Source organism: Exophiala aquamarina (genome assembly GCF_000709125.1).
Source record: "Exophiala aquamarina CBS 119918 chromosome Unknown aczIA-supercont1.2, whole genome shotgun sequence".
Taxonomy (NCBI): Eukaryota; Fungi; Ascomycota; class Eurotiomycetes; order Chaetothyriales; family Herpotrichiellaceae; genus Exophiala; species Exophiala aquamarina.
The window spans coordinates 2,200,742-2,219,541 of NW_013550586.1; the positions used below are offsets into that span (position 1 = coordinate 2,200,742).

The following is an 18,800-nucleotide window of genomic DNA, read 5'->3' on the forward strand; positions in this document are numbered from 1 at the left end:
CAGAGTATCTGAGATAAATGAAAGGAGATTTGGCTAGACCTACGACTTCTACCGGCCAAGTATCACAACCATTCCCATTGTTGGGGCTACTAGTATCACAGTTCCCAAATCAAGCGATCGAAGGATATCTGCAAATCAGTTCAGCCCCCTTTACAGCCACAGGTCTTTCAACACAGAGAATCTGTCAGGTTCCTCGCATAGAAGAGCGCTGCAGCAGTGATTTAACCCATTGCACCCTCAGAACCAGTTGTCTGCATCTTCAATAGCACGAAGAGGTCATGTCTTGTCCACCAGCTTCGTAGACGCTTGCCATACATGTAGACTGGGATAGCGAGCAACGACAAGAAGATTGACGTTCCACCAAAGACAAACATGATTTGTTCAGGACCTTTGCTCGCCACCCAAGGATTGGCGAAGTTGGAAAGGCCGTAAAACATGAAATTCTATCAAATGTGTTAGTGACGACTGCCTAACAGCTTCATTGGTGGGATGCTTCACTTACTTTGAAGAGCATGTTCATGACGAAAATTTCGCTGCTCTGGCTTCTGAAGGAGTCTAGGCCGTAGGACAGGGTTGCGAAAACTCCGATTAGAACGCCAACCATCATCACGCCCTGTAGGAAAGCACAAAGCTCGGCTGCAGCGCCGGTTTCAAGAGTATAGCCAAACAAGAACATTCCAAGCCCACATGCGAAGCAGGCTGGAATCATGAAAACAAGTCGAAACTCAGGTTCACTTTTCCCTAGTTAGCATAGATTATTGTAAAAGAAAACACATGACATGAACATACTAAACACCCTTGTTTCGCCTCGTCATGATCTTGATGACTGAATCACCGAAGAATCCGCAAACTAGGGAACCGATAAGCCCTCCAACAAAGGGGCCTGCACCAACATAACCAATCTGTGCTGCATCAAAGTTCCAAGGAGGGCCAGAAAAGATACCAGCCAATATGATGGCCGAACCGACATACCTATATTGTTTTTAGCGTCGTTAATCAAATTGATCTAAATTTGCGAATACATACCAGCTGGTCAGAAGACCCGAAGCAATGATGGCATAACAAGCAGCAGGATTGAGCAACGTGAGGAAGGGGCCCAAGAGGAATTTGAAAATGCTATCGCCCGAGTAAACACCCGTCCAGACAGCCAATTCTTGGACGAATGTCTTTTTCCTTGGGATATTGACTTGGTGCGAACCTTGGCCTGGTTCTCCCTCTTGCGCTTTATGCTCTTGCTCAATAACCACGAGTTCATCTAGTTTTTCGTTTGCAACAACGTCGGTGTCATAGCGAGCATCGCGAATGTATGTTGACTCAGGACAGAATAAGAACATAAGGACGAATTGGAAGACTAGGAAGATTTGAAACATGTGGAAAAGCCACAGCCAACCGAGACTCTGGAAGACCTGCCCGCAAATAATGGAGGCTAGACTGGACGCCGAGTTAAGAATGAAGTTGATGACTGCGATGCGGAGGCCTCGTTCATGGACGAAGTACATATCGCCAACCGATGCCACAATTAGGGATTCGAAAGCGGATGTGGAGAAGCCTTGAATGATGCGAGCTGCTAGGAGGTACTTATAATCGATTTTGGCCTGGCCAACCGCCGTTCCGATGATGTCGAAAAGTGTGGAGACGAGATAGACCGGGCGCTTTCCATATTTTCGACTGAAGGCAGAAACTGAGCCATTGTTAAAATTGCCCTGGCCTCTAGATGTAGAGAATCGAGATGAAAGCTTACCAAATGGGCCGATACACCCAGCGGCTAGGAGATTGTAGCCGGATGCTAGGACTACTGTGTTGATACTTGTGTTGAGCTGCAGTGACATGGAGAAATAGGACGCGTTCAGAAATGGGCCCTATGCATGTTACAGGTCCTGTTCTCTCTAGACAACGTAGGGCATACATACATTAGTGCCAGCATTAAGCATTGCTCCGAAGCAAAGGATGGCGATGGCGACTTCCTTCTTCCACAGAGGCCAGTTCAGTGGGTCATTGGGATCCTCGCTGGGCTGAGGAGACAGGACAATGTTCCCATCGCGTCCTTTACCATGTTTGAGTCCTTGGGTGATTGCTTCAGAATGTGCTGCTTCGTCATTTAGCAGCACAGTCCCGGGGACATGGTCGAGCTTGGAATCTACTTGGAGTGAGTGTTTTGAGAGCCAAGTGAACGCGGATGAATGGAATAGGTACCTTCGAGGACGCCGAGGCCCATCTTAGCTTTGCGTTCGACTCACACGTCAACTCAAATGATCAATATGCACAAGATGAAGCACCGTGGAGTCAGTCAATTGAGGAGAGTGGTGGATCTTGGTAGAGTGTTTAGCCCATGTGCCCGACAGGAAAGGGTATCATATATCTTTGCGCATTTGAAACATCCCCGCGTCAGCTCTTTGATAAGCTCTTGGTTGACATGTTGTTCCATGCAAGTCTGGCCGTCCCCAAATCAAAATTGCGGAGTACCCATGGGGTTGGCCAAGGCTCATCGGAATTTACCCTCTGAACTAACCTGTTTCATTGCATATATCGGCATATCTTCAGTAACAACTGCCGGAAGGGTGATGCATGCATACTCCGTACAGTTAAAACTCATAATATAATATCAAGTACAAGGTCTAACAAGTTGGATGAACTCAAAAGCATTGGCATTCTTGCTGCTGTGCATCCTTGACCTACCTTGATGATCGAAGGGGCACTTAGTTCCCTGTGCTACATGTGGTCCAAGTGCTGGGGGATTGCTCTTTCACGCCGAGGGCGCTTTCCGTTCGAGGCTGAGAGCTTCAAAGTTCCAAACATGAGAACATGTTGACAGATGATTTTTGGGTTCCTTCTTTAAATTCAAGAAACATCAAATCATGTTGAAGCCTAACACATCAGCTTTTGTGGCACCAACGCAATGGGCGCCTGATGGACACAGAGGAGTTTGATTCCTTGAGCGGTTGTATATACTCGTAGTACCCAACTCCCGTGCTTCCAGTCTCGAGGCAAGGTCCTGTCAAAGGCGTCGCATTGCAAGTTTGCAACTGTACATTCAAATAAAGCCAGTTCGCTACTCTGATCTTACCCCATGTTTCCACTTTTATCACCGGACGATAGCTCCCATGATCCACTTTGGGGTTCAACGCCACGTGGAGTCTGAGAGAAATGGATCTCGCCAAATGGATCGCATTCATTCGCGACTTCGCTGGCCAGATGGGTCTTCTCCTCCGCACTAGAGATGGCAACTGACCTGAGTCAGGCTATCATGATCGTGAGAGAATTAGGGAGGCCTTTGCCAGGAGAAAATGATAGTGGGATTTCCCCGGAACTCTTAACTCTCCAACTGGAGTCATGCACCCTTTCCGAGGTCACTGGTTCTGTTAGCCAGAACCGCTAGCACTGGCAAACTGGGCTCAGTAAACCTCGGTTACGGCCAGTAACATGTAATTGCTGCTAGAATTCAAGTCCGTCCCCATGTTAAAAAGAAGAATCAAGGCTGCCCGGAAAACCCCAGGGCTCGAATGGCTAATTGCACAGAGATAACTGCATTTTATCTTTACGCCTTTGGATCTGCCGATGGATTACTCATTGAGAATTGAGAATGGGACAACAGCCCACACACCAAGCGCCACATCACGCAGCCATTGAAGTAGGTGAGGATCTCATATTCAATCTGGATCAATTTGGACTGTTCCAGTGTCTAGACTCTGGACTGAGCTGAAACCACTAGTTTCTACGTATAATTTCCCTACTTAGCCACCGAAAAATTTAATATGAAGTCACGGGGAGTTGGTAAGTAACCTAGGTAAGTGTAGTTCTTGAAAGGTTCTAGTTGTGGGGTCGAGAGGGGCCTCCATGCTAGCTGACTGTGACTACATATGTACACAGCAATCAAATCTAAGGCTGGCCTTAGATTCAAGCATTGCAGCACCCAGAGTCCACCTCACCTTCCTCGTCCTCACAACGACATAAGGCCGTTTGATTTTTATCTTTTCGTGAACCCTTTACCCAGCTATATCCCACCGAGACCGCCTCCCCTCTTAAGACGAAGGTGAAACTATATGGTGTAGTTCCGTTGGATTACTAGTACGTCCAATTAGACTCATGCTAAACTCAAGTCAAATGAGGATGGAATCTTAACTTTACATTATAGCGCTCCTAAAAACTCAGGAGGAGAGATCAGCTTTAATGTTGAGTCAATTCCGCTTCATTTCTAGATTTAGTACAGTTAGCTTCAGTTAGTCCACCCACATAACACCTCAGATGGCGGAAGAAAGCGCCGTAACCACGATCTATCTCTTGAACTCTAGATGTACGGAGGTAAATCTCAGCTCATCCTACATAAGCCATAAGTCATGCGCACATATCGTTCGCGAGTCCAACGTCGTTCACTACGGGACCTAGTTCAGAGCAAACTGCTACAGTATTAATAAGTTCTCTTTGCTATACGGAGGGTGACAGGTTGCCCATTGTCCACTGTCTATCTTTGCCGAGGTAGAGTATGTATAGGAGTTTTATAAGGTACTACTTCCCATAAGCAAACATTATATGGCGTCCAGAAGTGAGTTCGCGGCTTTATCAAGTATTGGGTGTACGATGTAGTACGATAGGAACATGTAAGCGAATCAGGATACCGAGCATGTACAAGTCAGCAAGCCAAGGCACTGGGACACACTGTGTTGGACACTCTAAACATCCCTTCATGGACGGACCCTAGATTCTTTCAACGAGACGGTAAATGAAAGCCTTCACTGGCGAATAAGTTTTGTATCCACAAGTATCTTGATGCATTGTGAATAGCGTTGGTGAGTTGTCTATGTAAACCTGCAGTTGGATTGATCGGTCCGTACTACTTCTGTCAGATTCGAGCCTAACCTTCCAGCATGTTCCAACCATTCCTAGGTCGACGTCAGTAAAAGATACCTCGGAAACTTTATGCCTGGTAATACGAACATCTATGTCGTTGGTTGAGGGAGTTTGCTCACGACTCAGTATAAATAATGTTGAAAAATTAGAGGATTGGACTATCGCCCAGTCGTCATGGTATTCTGTACGTCGTGTTAGCTTGTGTCCTGCTTCATACAATGCGAGATTGGGAATCAATATCAACCTTTCTAGTTCACATACCTTGAACGATATAATTAGGGCCGGGGCATTCAGGAGGCGGTTGACCAGGAAATTGAACACGGAACACTCCTTCATCGCCGTAGGTCTCGTCCGCTGCTGCTGCGTTCCCTTGTATCTCAATATTTTGCTCTCCTGCCTGACATCCATTGAAGACATTGACAGTCCCATTGTCCTATACTTCATGAGCTGTTGTCTTTGGACATCACAATCCAATCTCTAGATACTTACGTTCAGACTATATTCTGCGAAGATACACGTGCAGCCTGCGGTAAATGGTGCAACTGTTCCTGCAACCTGATACCATCGTCCTAGATAGTCTTCTAGATCGAACCCGTCATCTGATTCGGGATAAAAACATTGGCTATATAGTTTGTCAATGGTGTGTTTCCTTGATCGGGGGACCAACCTACCCATCCCAGAGTGCATCGACTGTCCTAGTTCGGGTTTCGCTGCCGGCTTGTCTCCTGAGCAGAGGAGATGCGAGTGCAACGACGGACAGTAACGGCAAAATCTGTAGTGCGAGCATCTTGACATAGAACTATTCTCATTTATCGTTTATTCGTTGTAAGTGACCCCACGCCTGAGACGTCCAGGCATTCTAGAGAGTGTTTATAACCATCACTTTGCCTTTGCGTCATCGAAGAGGTCATGACAAGAGGTGGTTCTCTTCGCGATTTTTTGAGGCTCTGACGCGTATATGGTCAGTTAAGAGTTTCCATCTTCTTGACCTTGTCAGGGCAACCTATCACTACAGGAAGCGGACTCCGACACCCTTGGCACCCACTTGGTGCCAAGAATGACATCATTGGTGATGGAGGTCAAGTTAGGTAATTATGAGGGCGAGTCGTATTGGCGTTTCGACAACACATAGGGAGTATTAAAACCTAATCAAGAATCGCATCTCCTTATGGAACTTGTTTCTTCTCATTCGTACCTCGGTGCTCGGGGCATTGCCACTTGGAACTCTGCCACTTTAGTTGGGCTGTGGCTTGCGCACCACGGAAGGAATCAGCCATATTCCAATGTAGCTGCCCTTAGCCCCTTTCTGGATATTGCTCATGGAGGCTAGGGATGCCTAACGATACAGAAGTGAAAGGATAAGAAGTCTGCTTGCTCTGGCTAACAGTTATAAGTCTAATTTCTGCAAAGCTTACATTTCTCAGCACAAGTCATAAGTGGAAACGTTACAACAAACACTGTAGAACACCTCTCCTCGTTTTCTATCCTGCTTCACACATCCGAGCTCTGCTGACTCTTTCTTCATGTGTGAGGCGCGACTTGACTGAGGAAGCCTGATTCCCAATTGGATCCGCAGAGAGCAGCAAACTCAGTCCAAAGATCCCCGGACTGAGAAGATCCGGGAAGACCAGTTGATTTGAGCCACTGCCCTCGACATCAGGCCATTTGGCCCGGGATTACATGGGTCAGGGTATTCGTGGCAACAAGCACGAATCCGATCCGGTGAAACCACTGGTGTAGACAGATACCAGCATCAAAGTCAAAACCGGCGTCTACATCCTTGTCCAGGGATAGTCTTTTTGTTCCCGCTCTTCAATTGCAGGCCTGATTTTCGAAAGTGCGGGGATTTGCGGAAAGAGACCGACAAAGACGTGACTTAGTGTTCTTCGGCCGAGAATATACAATCCGGAATGCCCTACCTTGGTATTTCATCAATTTCGTTTCACTTAAAAAGTCTTCACCCTGTTTATTCAAAGATGATCATTCCTACCAAAGGTTTCTATTCAAGTCACGACAATGGTGAAGTACAATTTCGATGCACCTGGCGCAAGTGTGCTGCCACCAATGAAGTTGGCGCATGTCGTTCTTAGGACGAGCAACTTCAGCTCCATGAAACAATTCTATGAGACATTTTTAGGTGCGCACGTCGCTTTTGAGAACGAACTCTTTTCTTTCATAACGTACGACGACGAACACCACCGAATTGGGATTATCAACATTCCAGGTGTCGGCGCCAAGAACCCCCTGACGGCTGGTCTTGAGCACATTGCTTTCACTTACAAAACGCTGGATGAGCTGGCAATGTCTTATTTGCAGAGGAAGGAAAACGGCATCGAGCCTTTCTGGACTACAAACCATGGCCCTACAACCAGTGTCTACTATAAAGACCCTGACGGAAATATTTTGGAGACTCAGGTTGACAACTTCGACACCAATGAGGAAGTGAACGATTTTATTCAGTCTAGTGCTTATAAAACGAACCCTATAGGTGTCGACTTTGAGATGGGAGACTTGATGAAGAGACTTCAATCTGGGGAGGATCATGCCTCGATCAAGCGGCGTACCGAAATTGGACCGAGGTCGATAGATACTGTCCCTGTTTGAGACCCATCGGCAATGGCGATAATGGTATAAATTTGCCAGGATACATGGACTACGCAAGGGACATCATTTTAGGGGTAATTTGGAAGATGAAACTTCAGTGAAATGTAAGAGTACTAGTTAATGGAGACAAGCAGTGAGTGACAAAGATTATGATAGGCATAGAGTAGCCCATAACGGAGAAAAGAGAAGACCTATCACAAACGCGTCAGACAACGCTCACTGTAGATCAACCGTTAAGACTCCATATAGGGTGAATAGTACATCTGCAGTGTGATATCGCTTTTGAGTTTCTATAACAGGAATATGTTTTTCCTAGGATTACACAACTACGTATCTGCTGATGCTAGGGCTAGTCGGACTCAAGCCTGACATCACGGGGTCCCCGCAGTTTCCATGCAGCATACGTGGGAGGCCGGCCACAGATCTATCTACCGTGAGGTCTCCCGAAGCACCTTAAAAAGAAGGGTCTGATGACGGGCCCGTTCCTCGGAGAGCTTATGGCTTGGGTACTTCGGATAGCATGTCGGGTGCATGTCTCCAGAAGGTCACAGTATCCGGCCGAGAACTAAAGTCACGTTTCTCTAGGAGGGTGTAGACCACCTATCACCACTGGCTAAGCTTTCCATTGGATGCTCATATACATTCTTCGCGGAGAAATCACAGAGACTTTTCGGTCGAATAGTTTGTTGGTCACGATTAACGACCACGCTCCCACTCCTGCACTACCCGCACCCGTCAATCCTTGTGAAAGCAAGCATTTTCAGTTTAAAGTGGAATAAAGTTAGACAGTCGCTTTCTCAGCCAGTAGCATACGGTGATCCACTTTATTTGAGTTGAGCGGATGTGAGTTGAATTAATAGAGACTATGCAGCGTATCTTCTCCATCAGATTGCCAATGCAGTGTGAAGTTGGACACATGTATAAAGAAACAGAAGTTACTTAGTGATAGTCCGGCTTTGGAATATCCTGCCCTCTCCTTCGTACAGGAAACCGTCACACATGATGATGGACTCTCAGTTCAAAGTATTAATTGTGGGCGCCGGAGTCGCCGGTCTGGCTCTGGCTCAGATCTTGCGCAAGCATCATGTAGAATTTGAGATCTACGAAAGAGATGACGGCAGCCGTGGACAAGGTTGGTCTATCGCATTAGACAAGTAAGTACGCGTCACTGGTATTTTGAAGTCCGAATGCTAACCTGATCTACTCTACCGAAGATGTCTTGATAGGTTGCATGACCTCCTCCCTCAGGATATAGACAGCCTGTACAACGCCAGCACCAATCATAGCATTGGGAAACCAGATGGATTCGAATTCATAGATGGCAAGACTCACGAGATCCTAGGTGTCGTCGGCAACGTGAAGCAATCGCACCTTGGACATAACATTTCTGCTAGTCGCGACCTTTTCCGCCGAATACTCATGAAGCACCTCGACATTCAATACGGCAAACGTTTTGTAAAGTACGAAGAGAGTAAGAATGGAGTGCAAATTGCCTTTGAAGATGGCACAACGGCGACAGGTCATCTGTTGATAGGAGCCGATGGAGCAAACTCACCCGTGCGAGGGCAACTTATTGAAGGGTTCAAAGCCACGCCCAGCAGCCTGGCCACTTTGCACGGGAACACGGTTCTGGATAGGAAATTGTACGAACCGCTGATCGAAAAAGGTAATTCTGGAGTTATAGTGGGTCAAGATGGCCTAAAGTTCACCCTGCTGTTGCTGGAGTATCTTGACGACGGCACGGCATTGTTCAATTGGGTTTGCTCCTACAAGAGCAAAGATGCAGAAAGCGAAACCCGATGGGCTGACACGGCTGACAGAGAAGCTTTGTTTGAGAAAGCTTTGGAAATAGCCGGGCATCTCCCACGTCGTATCGTGGATGCAGTACGAAATACCACTCCAGCGGGTGTGCATAAGCCACCAATCAAATTGTTGGAAACGGTGCTTCCAAAACAGGCTCTTCCCAGAGGTCGGGTGACGTTAGTTGGCGATGCCGCTCATTCGATGGTGAGTCCACCATGGAAAGCTCAGAGTGCTGTGGAGCGTCTTATTGATTGTAACGACGTAGGTACCGTTTCGGGGCATGGGTGCCAACACCGCCATCCTAGACGTGTGCGACTTGGCAGAGGGCATCATCCATGGGATTGAAAGTGGAGACGACTTGAGTTGGATGCTGAAATCGTACGAAACCACGATGATTCCGCGCGGTAGATCCAAAGTCCTTGAATCAAGGGCCACCGGTGACTCAGCTGACGCACTCGAGGTCGCAGGTGGTCGCTTGCAGCGGAATTGAATCCCATGCAAGTCCACCATAATTCGAAAAGCGTGATGCTAGTAGATGAGCCGGGTGATTCTAGAATGAGGTTTTGGTTTGGTGTGTGTCTGACATGCCAGGTAATAGGCCCAGTTCCCTGGTAGAGGAAAAGTGGTGCCTCAAAATGGATGGGTCGTTCACCAAATAAGTGATGGTCACATACCAAATGAAGTTCGAGATGGCCGTCCTCAATCTGACTGCTTGTGTACCTGAGACATGTTCCTCTTTGAAAATGTTGGCGTGACCAGGTGTTGTGGGGGAGAGGAATGCTACTAGGTTGGGGAGACCGTTTCTCGATTTTGATTTCCAAGGCCCTTCGAAGATTGCGTAGAGGCACATGAATATACCCCATGGCACTATCACTAAGCTAAGCCCGCTTGCCTTGCAGCATCCTCCGGATATGATCGAATAGGGAATATCGGTCATTCCTGATATGTGAATGGTCTAGCACCTGGGGGAAGACGAGGCTTGGCCCACTAGGTCATAATTGCCGGCAGCCAATCATATCTCCAAGCCTTCAAGCAAGACCTGATTGATCTGCGGAATATGCTACACGCTAACGATCTATGCCTTGGAAGGTCAAGACATCAAATTCTTTGTCGGCGAGTAATCGCTCAATCATGTGAGTCAATTGCCAGCACAGTCGTAGATGTTAACGGGTATGCGGGTCAAGCTTGATACCGAAAAGTTCTTCGGCCGACAGGCTGGCTTAGGCCATGTTGCGAGTGCAAAGTACTTGCGGTGTCATATAAATTCCTGTAAACCAAGCAAGAATGGCTCTGCTCCCACGTCAGTTGTCCAAATCTCACTTTTAGAAAATATGCAAGCTGTTACCTTTCCTTTTTGCTTCCCAGCCTCGTATTTGGGCTTCCGCGGCTGCTATCCCTTCGACAGTCATCTTCACTTGAAACTGAAACCGACCGTCTGCTCTTCTCAACACCCATTTCCGAGTTTCTGATAGCTCGTGACTCTAGAACCCCATCTGAACTTGATTGGGCCTCCAATGGTTGCTCTTTCTCACCGGAAGAACCCCTAGGCTTCGACTTCGAGCCATCTTGTCAGCGACATGATTTCGGTTACCGGAACTACAAGGCCCAAAGAAGATTTACCGACTCGGGAAAGGCAAGCATAGACGATAACTTCAAAAGAGATATGGACAACCAATGTGCTACGGAAGGGGTTCTCGAGGATTTGTGTGGTGGTGTGGCTGATTTGTATTATCAGGCCGTAGTCAATTTTGGCAGCCGAGTGAAAAGGGAATCCCCTTTACTTGGAGATGGGGGGTGAGTCTCTCATCGAAGGAGGGTGTCATTGGTATGAAAGCTTGTCGGCCCTCTCACCAACAGGGTATCTGAGGAAGCATTTATTCTTTGAAGCGCCAAAATTCGCTCCCTCTCTTGTAGGTGTAGTCTCTCCACGGCGGTGGAGCGCCTCGTGTATGAATTGGGTGAACTTCGTTGCTGAGCGCGAGCAAACCAAAAATGGCGGCAGTGGCGGGTCGTGTAGGCTGACGAAGGAAGGTGACCTTTGGGAATGTTGCGATTTCCTCCATTGCGCTTGGGTTCTTGACCATCTGCAGAAGGGTATGATGTTTGAAATCAAGATACGTTACGACACTTAGGCGTCCCAACCTAGGTAGAGAGGGTAGATGATCGCTCAAGCACTGATCATCTAGGGCTTTATATCGCCTGTGTTGGAAGAATTGGTTCAAACTCAGACGGGCTACCTGCTACTGTATGGATGTGACATCTTTTTGGAAACTCCACAACCTAAAGGACGTTTTGATCCTGGGATCGGGGTGTATGGCGAAGATATGAGCTTCGTTCTTTGAGACGTCTCCCTGTACGTTCCACACCATCTCCGTTTGTCTGAGAAGCAAAGAGGGCTATGGCAAGTTTATCAGAGTGCACCGCGCCACCGGCTTTGAAAGGCTCGCCAAATCATATCCTCTGGTTCAACAGCAGCGCAACTTGGATTGAGAGAGCCTAAAATTTGAGCAAAGGTTTTGGCAGCAAAGCTGCAGTTCTCCGGGGGTGGTGAGAATCAGGGTATCGTCCCAAATTCTTCTCATAGCCGTCGAGATATTGTTGCAAAAGTCGGAGAGAAGCAGAGTTGGGAATGATGGTATGGGAGTGGCAAGTCCTAGATCATTCATGACGGAGACTCAACAGATCTCTCCAAGCTACCAATATCATTGAGTTTGAGACACCGTAAATTTTGAGCATAAAATTCAGCACATGCACAAGTTCAGTCGTGGCGAACTTGGTCTTGTCTGCATTATACGGCACCTTCGGGCACTATGTCAAACGTCAACTGTGCAGATGATGGAAGCCTAATCGGAACTGAGGAGGGATTTATTGATTCGGATAAACTGTCCCGGAGCGATGTCTTCCCGGGGGGGGGGGGGGGCGGACTAACTTTCTTCCCGGAAACGTGACCTCATCCCGATCCAAGCACCAAGGTGCAGCCTGAAGCCGGTCCCGAACTCTGTATGTATGTGCGAGTCCTCATACGAGATACGAGTCCTCTCCACTCCGGTTTAACTCCCGGTAGTTGTGGATCACAAATGGCTTGTTGATCCCTGCCGCCCAGCTGCTGACAATGGTACGTAAGCAACAAGACTTCCTTGCAACTACTGGTCATGGCTACGCCCGGGACTTCTGCTGGATTATATAATCGCTTAACATGCAATGCCAAATCTATCACATCTAGCGATGCCAATCAAGATGGATGCCAAGTGCATTGATGCTAGGTAAACTGTCAAAACTGTCAGGGGTGCCACAACCATTGGCCTTTATGGCTAGTCGTAAGATTGAACACTGGAGAAGTAAACATGTTCATTGGTGTTAAATGGAGGGATCAACCCTATCCTCCCCCATCCCAGTCGCAATCCTTTATGGGCGCTGCAGTTCGAAGGGGCCACCGCGGTAAACCCCAGGAACAACAAAATTCATGCTATGCTTACTCGTACCTAGCTTGTCAGGCGCACGGTGGTCCGCTCTCTACGAGTAGTTCTTCAGGTTATTGCAATCGTGGCTGAGTTTGAAAGCGCAGGGGCCGTACCATGCCCCGTCGGGATTTCATCTTGGCCGATGGATAACTTTGGGTTTATGTTGTTTCCCTCAACTTGCATCATGAACCTTTCCCGGACTGCATAGAGTTATGACTTGGCAATGCACTGACCGAAACGCAGCTCTTTTAATCTTGGCCTTGCTGACACAGTATTTAGGTTGTCGCTATTCCGGACCTTCTGTTTGCTGTATTCAACCTTCAGTGTGTAGTAGAGTCGAGTCCGAGCCTCTTCAACCTTTCCACTGACCGTACTGAATGCTCATACTTGGAGCTCACCTGGACTTGCCTTCTGCTTAAATTGGCTGTGGCCCCAAGATGGCCTCGGAAAAGGAACACGGTCCTCCAAGCCCTCCCCCAGAGAATGCAATCGATCGTCAGGCCACCCATACTACCACCAGCAGCTCTGAGGGCCCGGCTTTTGAACCCATCCGCACCAGAAAAACAAGAGACACTGTCGACTACCAGTTTGAGGACGAAGACAATGCGACACGCGATGAACTTGCTCGAATCGCCTCAATACTTTCCGGCAGCCAGGCCAGTCGGACTCATACTGCTCCGGGTCTGCACAGACAGGATACTGTTGCAGGTATGGGAATAGAATCGCCCGAGTTTGATCCAAATGACCCATCCTTCAACTTTTTTCTTTGGATGAGGAAATTCATCCAACTGTTAGAGCGCAGCGGCGTTAAGCTGAGAAGGAGCGGATTTACCTTCAAGAACCTTACTGTATCTGGGAAGGGATCCGCGTTGCAGCTTCAGCAAAACGTCGGCTCCATTTTCATGCAACCTTTCCGACTTCGCGAAGCCTTCAGCCATCCACCCGAAAAACAAATTCTGCGGAACTTTAATGGGCATGTAAACAGTGGCGAACTGTTGATTGTTCTTGGACGGCCTGGAAGTGGTTGCTCTACTTTCCTTAAGAGCATCTGCGGTGAGCTCCAGGGATTAAGCCTTTCTGGGGAGGGGAGTATCACCTACAGCGGGATTGCTCAAGAAATTTTTCTAAAGGAGTTCAAGGGCGAAGCTATCTACAACCAGGAAAACGAGAAGCATTTCCCGCACTTGACTGTAGGAGAAACTCTGAACTTTGCAGCTGCATGCCGCACGCCGGCCAACAGAGTGCTTGATGTTCCTCGAGATGATTGGGCAAAATACATGGCCTCAGTGATGATGAACATCTTCGGACTTTGTAAGTCGCCTGGCCTGCTGAAATACCCCATTGACAGATGGTGTTTAATGATGGTATCCAAAGTCTGACCAATTTAGCTCATACTCGTAACACCAAGGTCGGAGATGACTTCGTTAGAGGTGTTAGTGGAGGTGAAAGAAAGCGTGTCAGCATAGCCGAGATGGCTTTGGCAGGTAGGTTGTCCTGAAAGGGCAGAGTTTGATGTGCGCTGATGTGCTGTGAAGGTCCACCTATTGCCGCCTGGGATAACTCAACACGAGGCCTTGACTCACAAACCGCCCTCGAATTCGTCCGATCTCTTCGAATTGCTGCAGATATTGGAGGCTTGACATCACTTATCGCAATATATCAGGCGTCACAGGCCATTTACGATCTGTGTGATAAAGCTCTTGTACTCTATGAAGGCAAACAAATCTACTTCGGCCCAGCTGACGAAGCTCGTGAATATTTCGAGCAGATGGGTTGGCATTGCCCAGCCAGACAAACCACTGGAGACTTTTTGACGTGAGTGCACATTAGTACGGGAGGTGATAAAGGCTAATTTAATGGCTACTCTAGATCGGTCACAAATCCTGGTGAAAGACAAATTCGGGAAGGATTTGAGGCTAAAGTGCCTCGAACTGCTGAGGAGTTTGAGAAATATTGGCTGGAAAGTTCCCAGTACAAATCTTGTCTGGAAGAGTCGACAAAAGCAGAGGATGTTGACGCCGATGGTCGAGAGGCCCTCGAGGGTTTCAGAGAGTCTCATAAGCAAATGCAAGCCGAGCACACTCGTCCAAAGTCGCCTTACGTTATCAGCATTCCCATGCAGATCCGGCTGTGCACGACCCGCGCCTATCAGAGACTGTGGAATGATAAAGCATCAACTATGTAAGCCGGGTCTCCATCAGAGCCTATGTGGTATGTGTGACTAACATCTCGTTTCAGCGCCGTCATATTCAGCGAGGTAGCACAGGCGCTGATTATAGGCTCTGTCTTCTATGGGACTCCACTGTCGACTGGCAGTTTCTTCGCCAAAGGCTCGGCGCTCTTCTTTGCGGTTCTGCTTAGCGCCCTTCAGTCCATTGTTGAGATCAACACATTGTATGCTCAACGCCCAATCGTCGCCAAGCACAAATCGTATGCGTTCTACCATCCTTTTACCGAAGCGGTGGCTGGAATTGTCGCGGACTTGCCCATCAAGTTTTGTATAGCGACTGTCTTCAACATCATCTTGTACTTCCTTGCTGGACTACGCAGAGAGCCATCTCAATTCTTCATCTTTTTCCTGTTCAACTTCATGGCAATGCTTACCATGTCGGCAATCTTTCGAAGCACCGCAGCCGTTACTAAAACAATCTCTGCAGCTCTCGCTATTGCCGGCATCATGGTCCTTTGGATTGTCATCTATACAGGATTCACCATGCAGAGGTCATACATGCACCCATGGTTCAAATGGAGTTCGTGGATTAATCCGGTAGCCTACGCATTCGAAGCACTCCTCGTCAATGAAGTTCACGGCCGCGAATTTCCATGTGCTGCCGCAAGCCTGGTACCGCCCTACGGTCAGGGTTCAAACTTTCAGTGTGCGGTCGCCGGAGCTGTCGCCGGTGAGCTCAACGTTTCAGGCGATGCATGGGTGCAGGCATCCTATGGATATTCTTACAGTCATATCTGGCGCAACCTCGGCTTCATGTTCGCCTTCATGATCGTCTTTTACGCTGTATATTTCGTCGCCAGTGAGCTAAACTCGAACTCGACATCGACTGCCGAGTTTCTGGTATTCCGAAGAGGTCATGTCCCCGCACATCTTCTCTCCAATGACCGCCATGACGAAGAGACCGCGCCACTCGCGGAGAAAGGGAATCCCTCTTCCAGTCCGGCAGATGGACAGCAATCTGAAGAAGTCAAAGCACTTCCAGCGCAGAAAGATATATTCACCTGGCGGAATGTCACCCTCGATATCAAAATCAAAGGTGAGCCGCGAAGATTGCTGGACGGAATTTCAGGTTGGGTAAAGCCTGGTACTTTGACGGCCCTTATGGGGACTTCCGGTGCAGGTAAAACCACTCTACTAGACGCTCTGGCACAAAGAATCAGTATTGGGGTGTTGACAGGCGACATGGTGAGTGCTTATGTTAATTCATGCTCCATTCTTGCCCCGGCACTCTTTGAGCAGTGGCTAACGAATGGACCAGTTCGTGAATGGGAAGCCGCTGGATGCTTCGTTCCAACGGAAAACAGGCTATGTACAACAGCAAGATCTACACTTAGAGACCACCACTGTTCGCGAAGCCCTTCGTTTCTCGGCTTACCTTCGTCAGCCCAAGACGGTTTCGATCCGGGAAAAAAATGACTTTGTCGAGGAAGTTATCAAAATGCTGAATATGGAATCTTTCAGTGAAGCTATTGTCGGGAATCCTGGAGAAGGGCTCAATGTTGAGCAACGTAAGTTACTAACCATTGGAGTCGAACTTGCTGCGAAACCTGCTCTTCTCATTTTCCTGGATGAACCCACGTCTGGCTTAGACTCGCAAAGTTCTTGGTCCATTGTTGCCTTTTTACGCAGGCTTGCGGACGCCGGGCAAGCCGTGCTTTGCACTATTCACCAACCGTCCGCAATCCTCTTTCAGGAATTTGACAGACTTCTTTTTCTGATGAAGGGAGGGAAAACGATTTATTTCGGTGATATAGGGGACAACTCCAGGACTCTCCTGGACTATTTTGAACGGAACGGGGCTCCAAGATGTGATGACGATGCCAATCCAGCGGAGTACATGCTTGATATCTGTGGCAAAAAATCCGATCGTGACTGGAGCGAGGTTTGGAAGACGACTCCCGAAGCCCTGGGCGTCCAAGAAGAACTTGATCGGCTCCACGCAGCGGGCATGAACGTGCAAACCAAAGATGATGGATCCATTTCGGAATTTGCCATGCCTCTTTCCTCGCAGCTGTATTATGTTACACAAAGAGTATTCCAGCAATACTGGCGGACACCTTCTTACATTTCTGGAAAGTAAGTCGCTCCAGGCCCTCAGTTGGAGGGGAGGTTAAAGCTGACCTTTATCTTCAGATTTCTTCTTGGCATTATGTCTGCACTCTTCATCGGTTTCTCATTTTACAAGCAGAACAACACTTCATCAGGGCTTCAAAACACTATATTTGCCATTTTCATGCTTGTCACGTGAGTTCAACCCTTCTTAAGCTATTCATATTGTCTAACCCAACTTGCAGTATCTTCTCAACCCTTGTTCAACAAATCATGCCACGTTTTGTGATACAGCGCTCGCTGTACGAGGTTCGCGAACGCCCTTCCAAGGCCTACTCCTGGGTGGCCTTTTTGCTTGCCAACATCACTGTGGAGTTACCATATCAGATTGTGCTGGCTGTTCTAATGTGGGTATCATGGTATTTCGCCGTTTTCGGGAAGAATCAAGATAATGAGACTCGAGGACTCATGCTGCTCCTGGTGGTGCAGTTCATGCTCTTCGTGAGCACATTTGCTCACATGATCATTGCAGCCATGCCCGACGCGGAAACTGCTGGCAATATTGCCACCCTTCTGTTCAGTATGATGTTGACATTCAACGGCGTGTTGCAGAGCCCTACAGCACTCCCAGGTTTCTGGATATTTATGTGTACGTACTGAGTTTCGAAATTTTAGATTAGCCTGCTGACCCGAACGATCAGATCGTGTGTCCCCAATGACATATAGCGTGGCTGGCTGGGCTGGTGCTGGTTTGGGGGGGCGGCCCGTCGAGTGTTCCGAACAGGAGCTAGCAATTTTTGATCCGCCTTCTGGACAGAACTGCCAGGAATATCTAGCAGATTATCTCAACGCCGGTGCTCCGGGTCGGCTGTACAACCCCTCAGCGACGTCTCAATGCCAATACTGCCCACTCACTTCTGCTGACCAATTTTTGGCTGCAACCAACGTGTACCCGAGTGAACGTTGGAGAAACTTTGGCATTGGGTTTGCCTACATCGGGTTCAATGTGAGCTGACTCCCTGATTATTCCACGATGGTGAACGCCAGTGACTGACATTGTGGCAAACAGATTTTCGCCTGCATCGGCCTCTACTACGTTTTCCGCGTCAGGCGCCTTAGCCTCAGCAGTCTGGCCAAGGGCCCGGCACGGATTGCGGACCTTATCATCAATCAGGGATTGAGACGTATATTTGCACGCCATTCAGAGCCTACTCCTGCTGGAAAGGAAGCAGAGAGCCATAAGGCGTTCTAGCGTGGAGATACTAGAAGCAGGAGTAGTACGTGGCTGCCTGGTGCCGACAACCGGATGGGATTTGCCTATAGAAGGAGGACATTTAGTTGCTTAAGTGCGGCACTATCTGAAGGTATAGATATTGTAATTTCAAGATATCTTTCCATCTAGGCCTAAGTTGACTTCGTCTGTGGCTGCTAGTGAGATTACTTGGTATATTCCTAAATACTATGCCTTAAGTACTATGCATCGAGGAAGTGCTTGGTGAGAAAGGATCTACTACCATTGTCTGGCAATATGATTGGTTTGTTGATTCTGGGCTACTCATAACTATTTTCGTTCGCAGGGAAACTGTCAAAAGCATCCTAGACATGGCTGCGAAAAAGTACCACGTTCCCCGCGCAGCTGAAGCTGCCGCCAGTGAAATGGAGGTGGAACGCGAATGCGAGGCTGGCAGGTTGGATCAGGATCAGGAACAACCTAAGAATGTTCAGGGCAAGTACGTGGATCTGTCGGAGCTCAAGCTTGCCCTACCCCAATCCGACAGGTTCGCAAGATACAGGCAGGTGTTCGGAGA

At 48.2% G+C, this 18,800-nt stretch overlaps 6 protein-coding genes across 6 annotated transcripts; 4 read left to right on the forward strand and 2 right to left on the reverse strand.

Annotated features, from left to right (window-relative positions):
• Positions 1-221: 221 nt before the first annotated feature.
• A1O9_02615 (uncharacterized protein) lies at positions 222-2,215 on the reverse strand (the record flags this gene model as incomplete). The annotated part of the gene is made up of 7 exons (XM_013408186.1): positions 222-443; positions 503-734; positions 790-972; positions 1,027-1,681; positions 1,742-1,859; positions 1,911-2,137; positions 2,194-2,215. 7 exons carry the CDS (start codon positions 2,213-2,215, stop codon positions 222-224), a joined length of 1,659 nt encoding a protein of 552 aa, XP_013263640.1.
• A 2,883-nt stretch (positions 2,216-5,098) lies between these two features.
• On the reverse strand, positions 5,099-5,632 carry A1O9_02616 (outer membrane lipoprotein Blc; the record flags this gene model as incomplete). The annotated part of the gene is made up of 3 exons (XM_013408187.1): positions 5,099-5,278; positions 5,335-5,467; positions 5,517-5,632. 3 exons carry the CDS (start codon positions 5,630-5,632, stop codon positions 5,099-5,101), a joined length of 429 nt encoding a protein of 142 aa, XP_013263641.1.
• A 1,229-nt stretch (positions 5,633-6,861) lies between these two features.
• On the forward strand, positions 6,862-7,449 carry A1O9_02617 (uncharacterized protein; the record flags this gene model as incomplete). The annotated part of the gene is made up of 1 exon (XM_013408188.1): positions 6,862-7,449. One exon carries the CDS (start codon positions 6,862-6,864, stop codon positions 7,447-7,449), a length of 588 nt encoding a protein of 195 aa, XP_013263642.1.
• Positions 7,450-8,454: 1,005 nt separating this feature from the next.
• On the forward strand, positions 8,455-9,742 carry A1O9_02618 (uncharacterized protein; the record flags this gene model as incomplete). The annotated part of the gene is made up of 3 exons (XM_013408189.1): positions 8,455-8,603; positions 8,676-9,456; positions 9,518-9,742. The coding sequence occupies 3 exons, from the start codon at positions 8,455-8,457 to the stop codon at positions 9,740-9,742; spliced, it is 1,155 nt and encodes a 384-aa protein (XP_013263643.1).
• An 894-nt stretch (positions 9,743-10,636) lies between these two features.
• A1O9_02619 (uncharacterized protein) lies at positions 10,637-11,020 on the forward strand (the record flags this gene model as incomplete). Its single annotated transcript, XM_013408190.1, has 1 exon — positions 10,637-11,020. A coding segment is annotated over one exon (384 nt), but the record flags the coding sequence as incomplete, so codon positions are not given.
• Positions 11,021-13,150: 2,130 nt separating this feature from the next.
• On the forward strand, positions 13,151-18,244 carry A1O9_02620 (ATPase; the record flags this gene model as incomplete). The annotated part of the gene is made up of 10 exons (XM_013408191.1): positions 13,151-14,024; positions 14,102-14,197; positions 14,249-14,528; positions 14,583-14,894; positions 14,952-16,128; positions 16,202-17,019; positions 17,077-17,187; positions 17,238-17,641; positions 17,694-17,998; positions 18,062-18,244. 10 exons carry the CDS (start codon positions 13,151-13,153, stop codon positions 18,242-18,244), a joined length of 4,560 nt encoding a protein of 1,519 aa, XP_013263645.1.
• Positions 18,245-18,800: the final 556 nt, after the last annotated feature.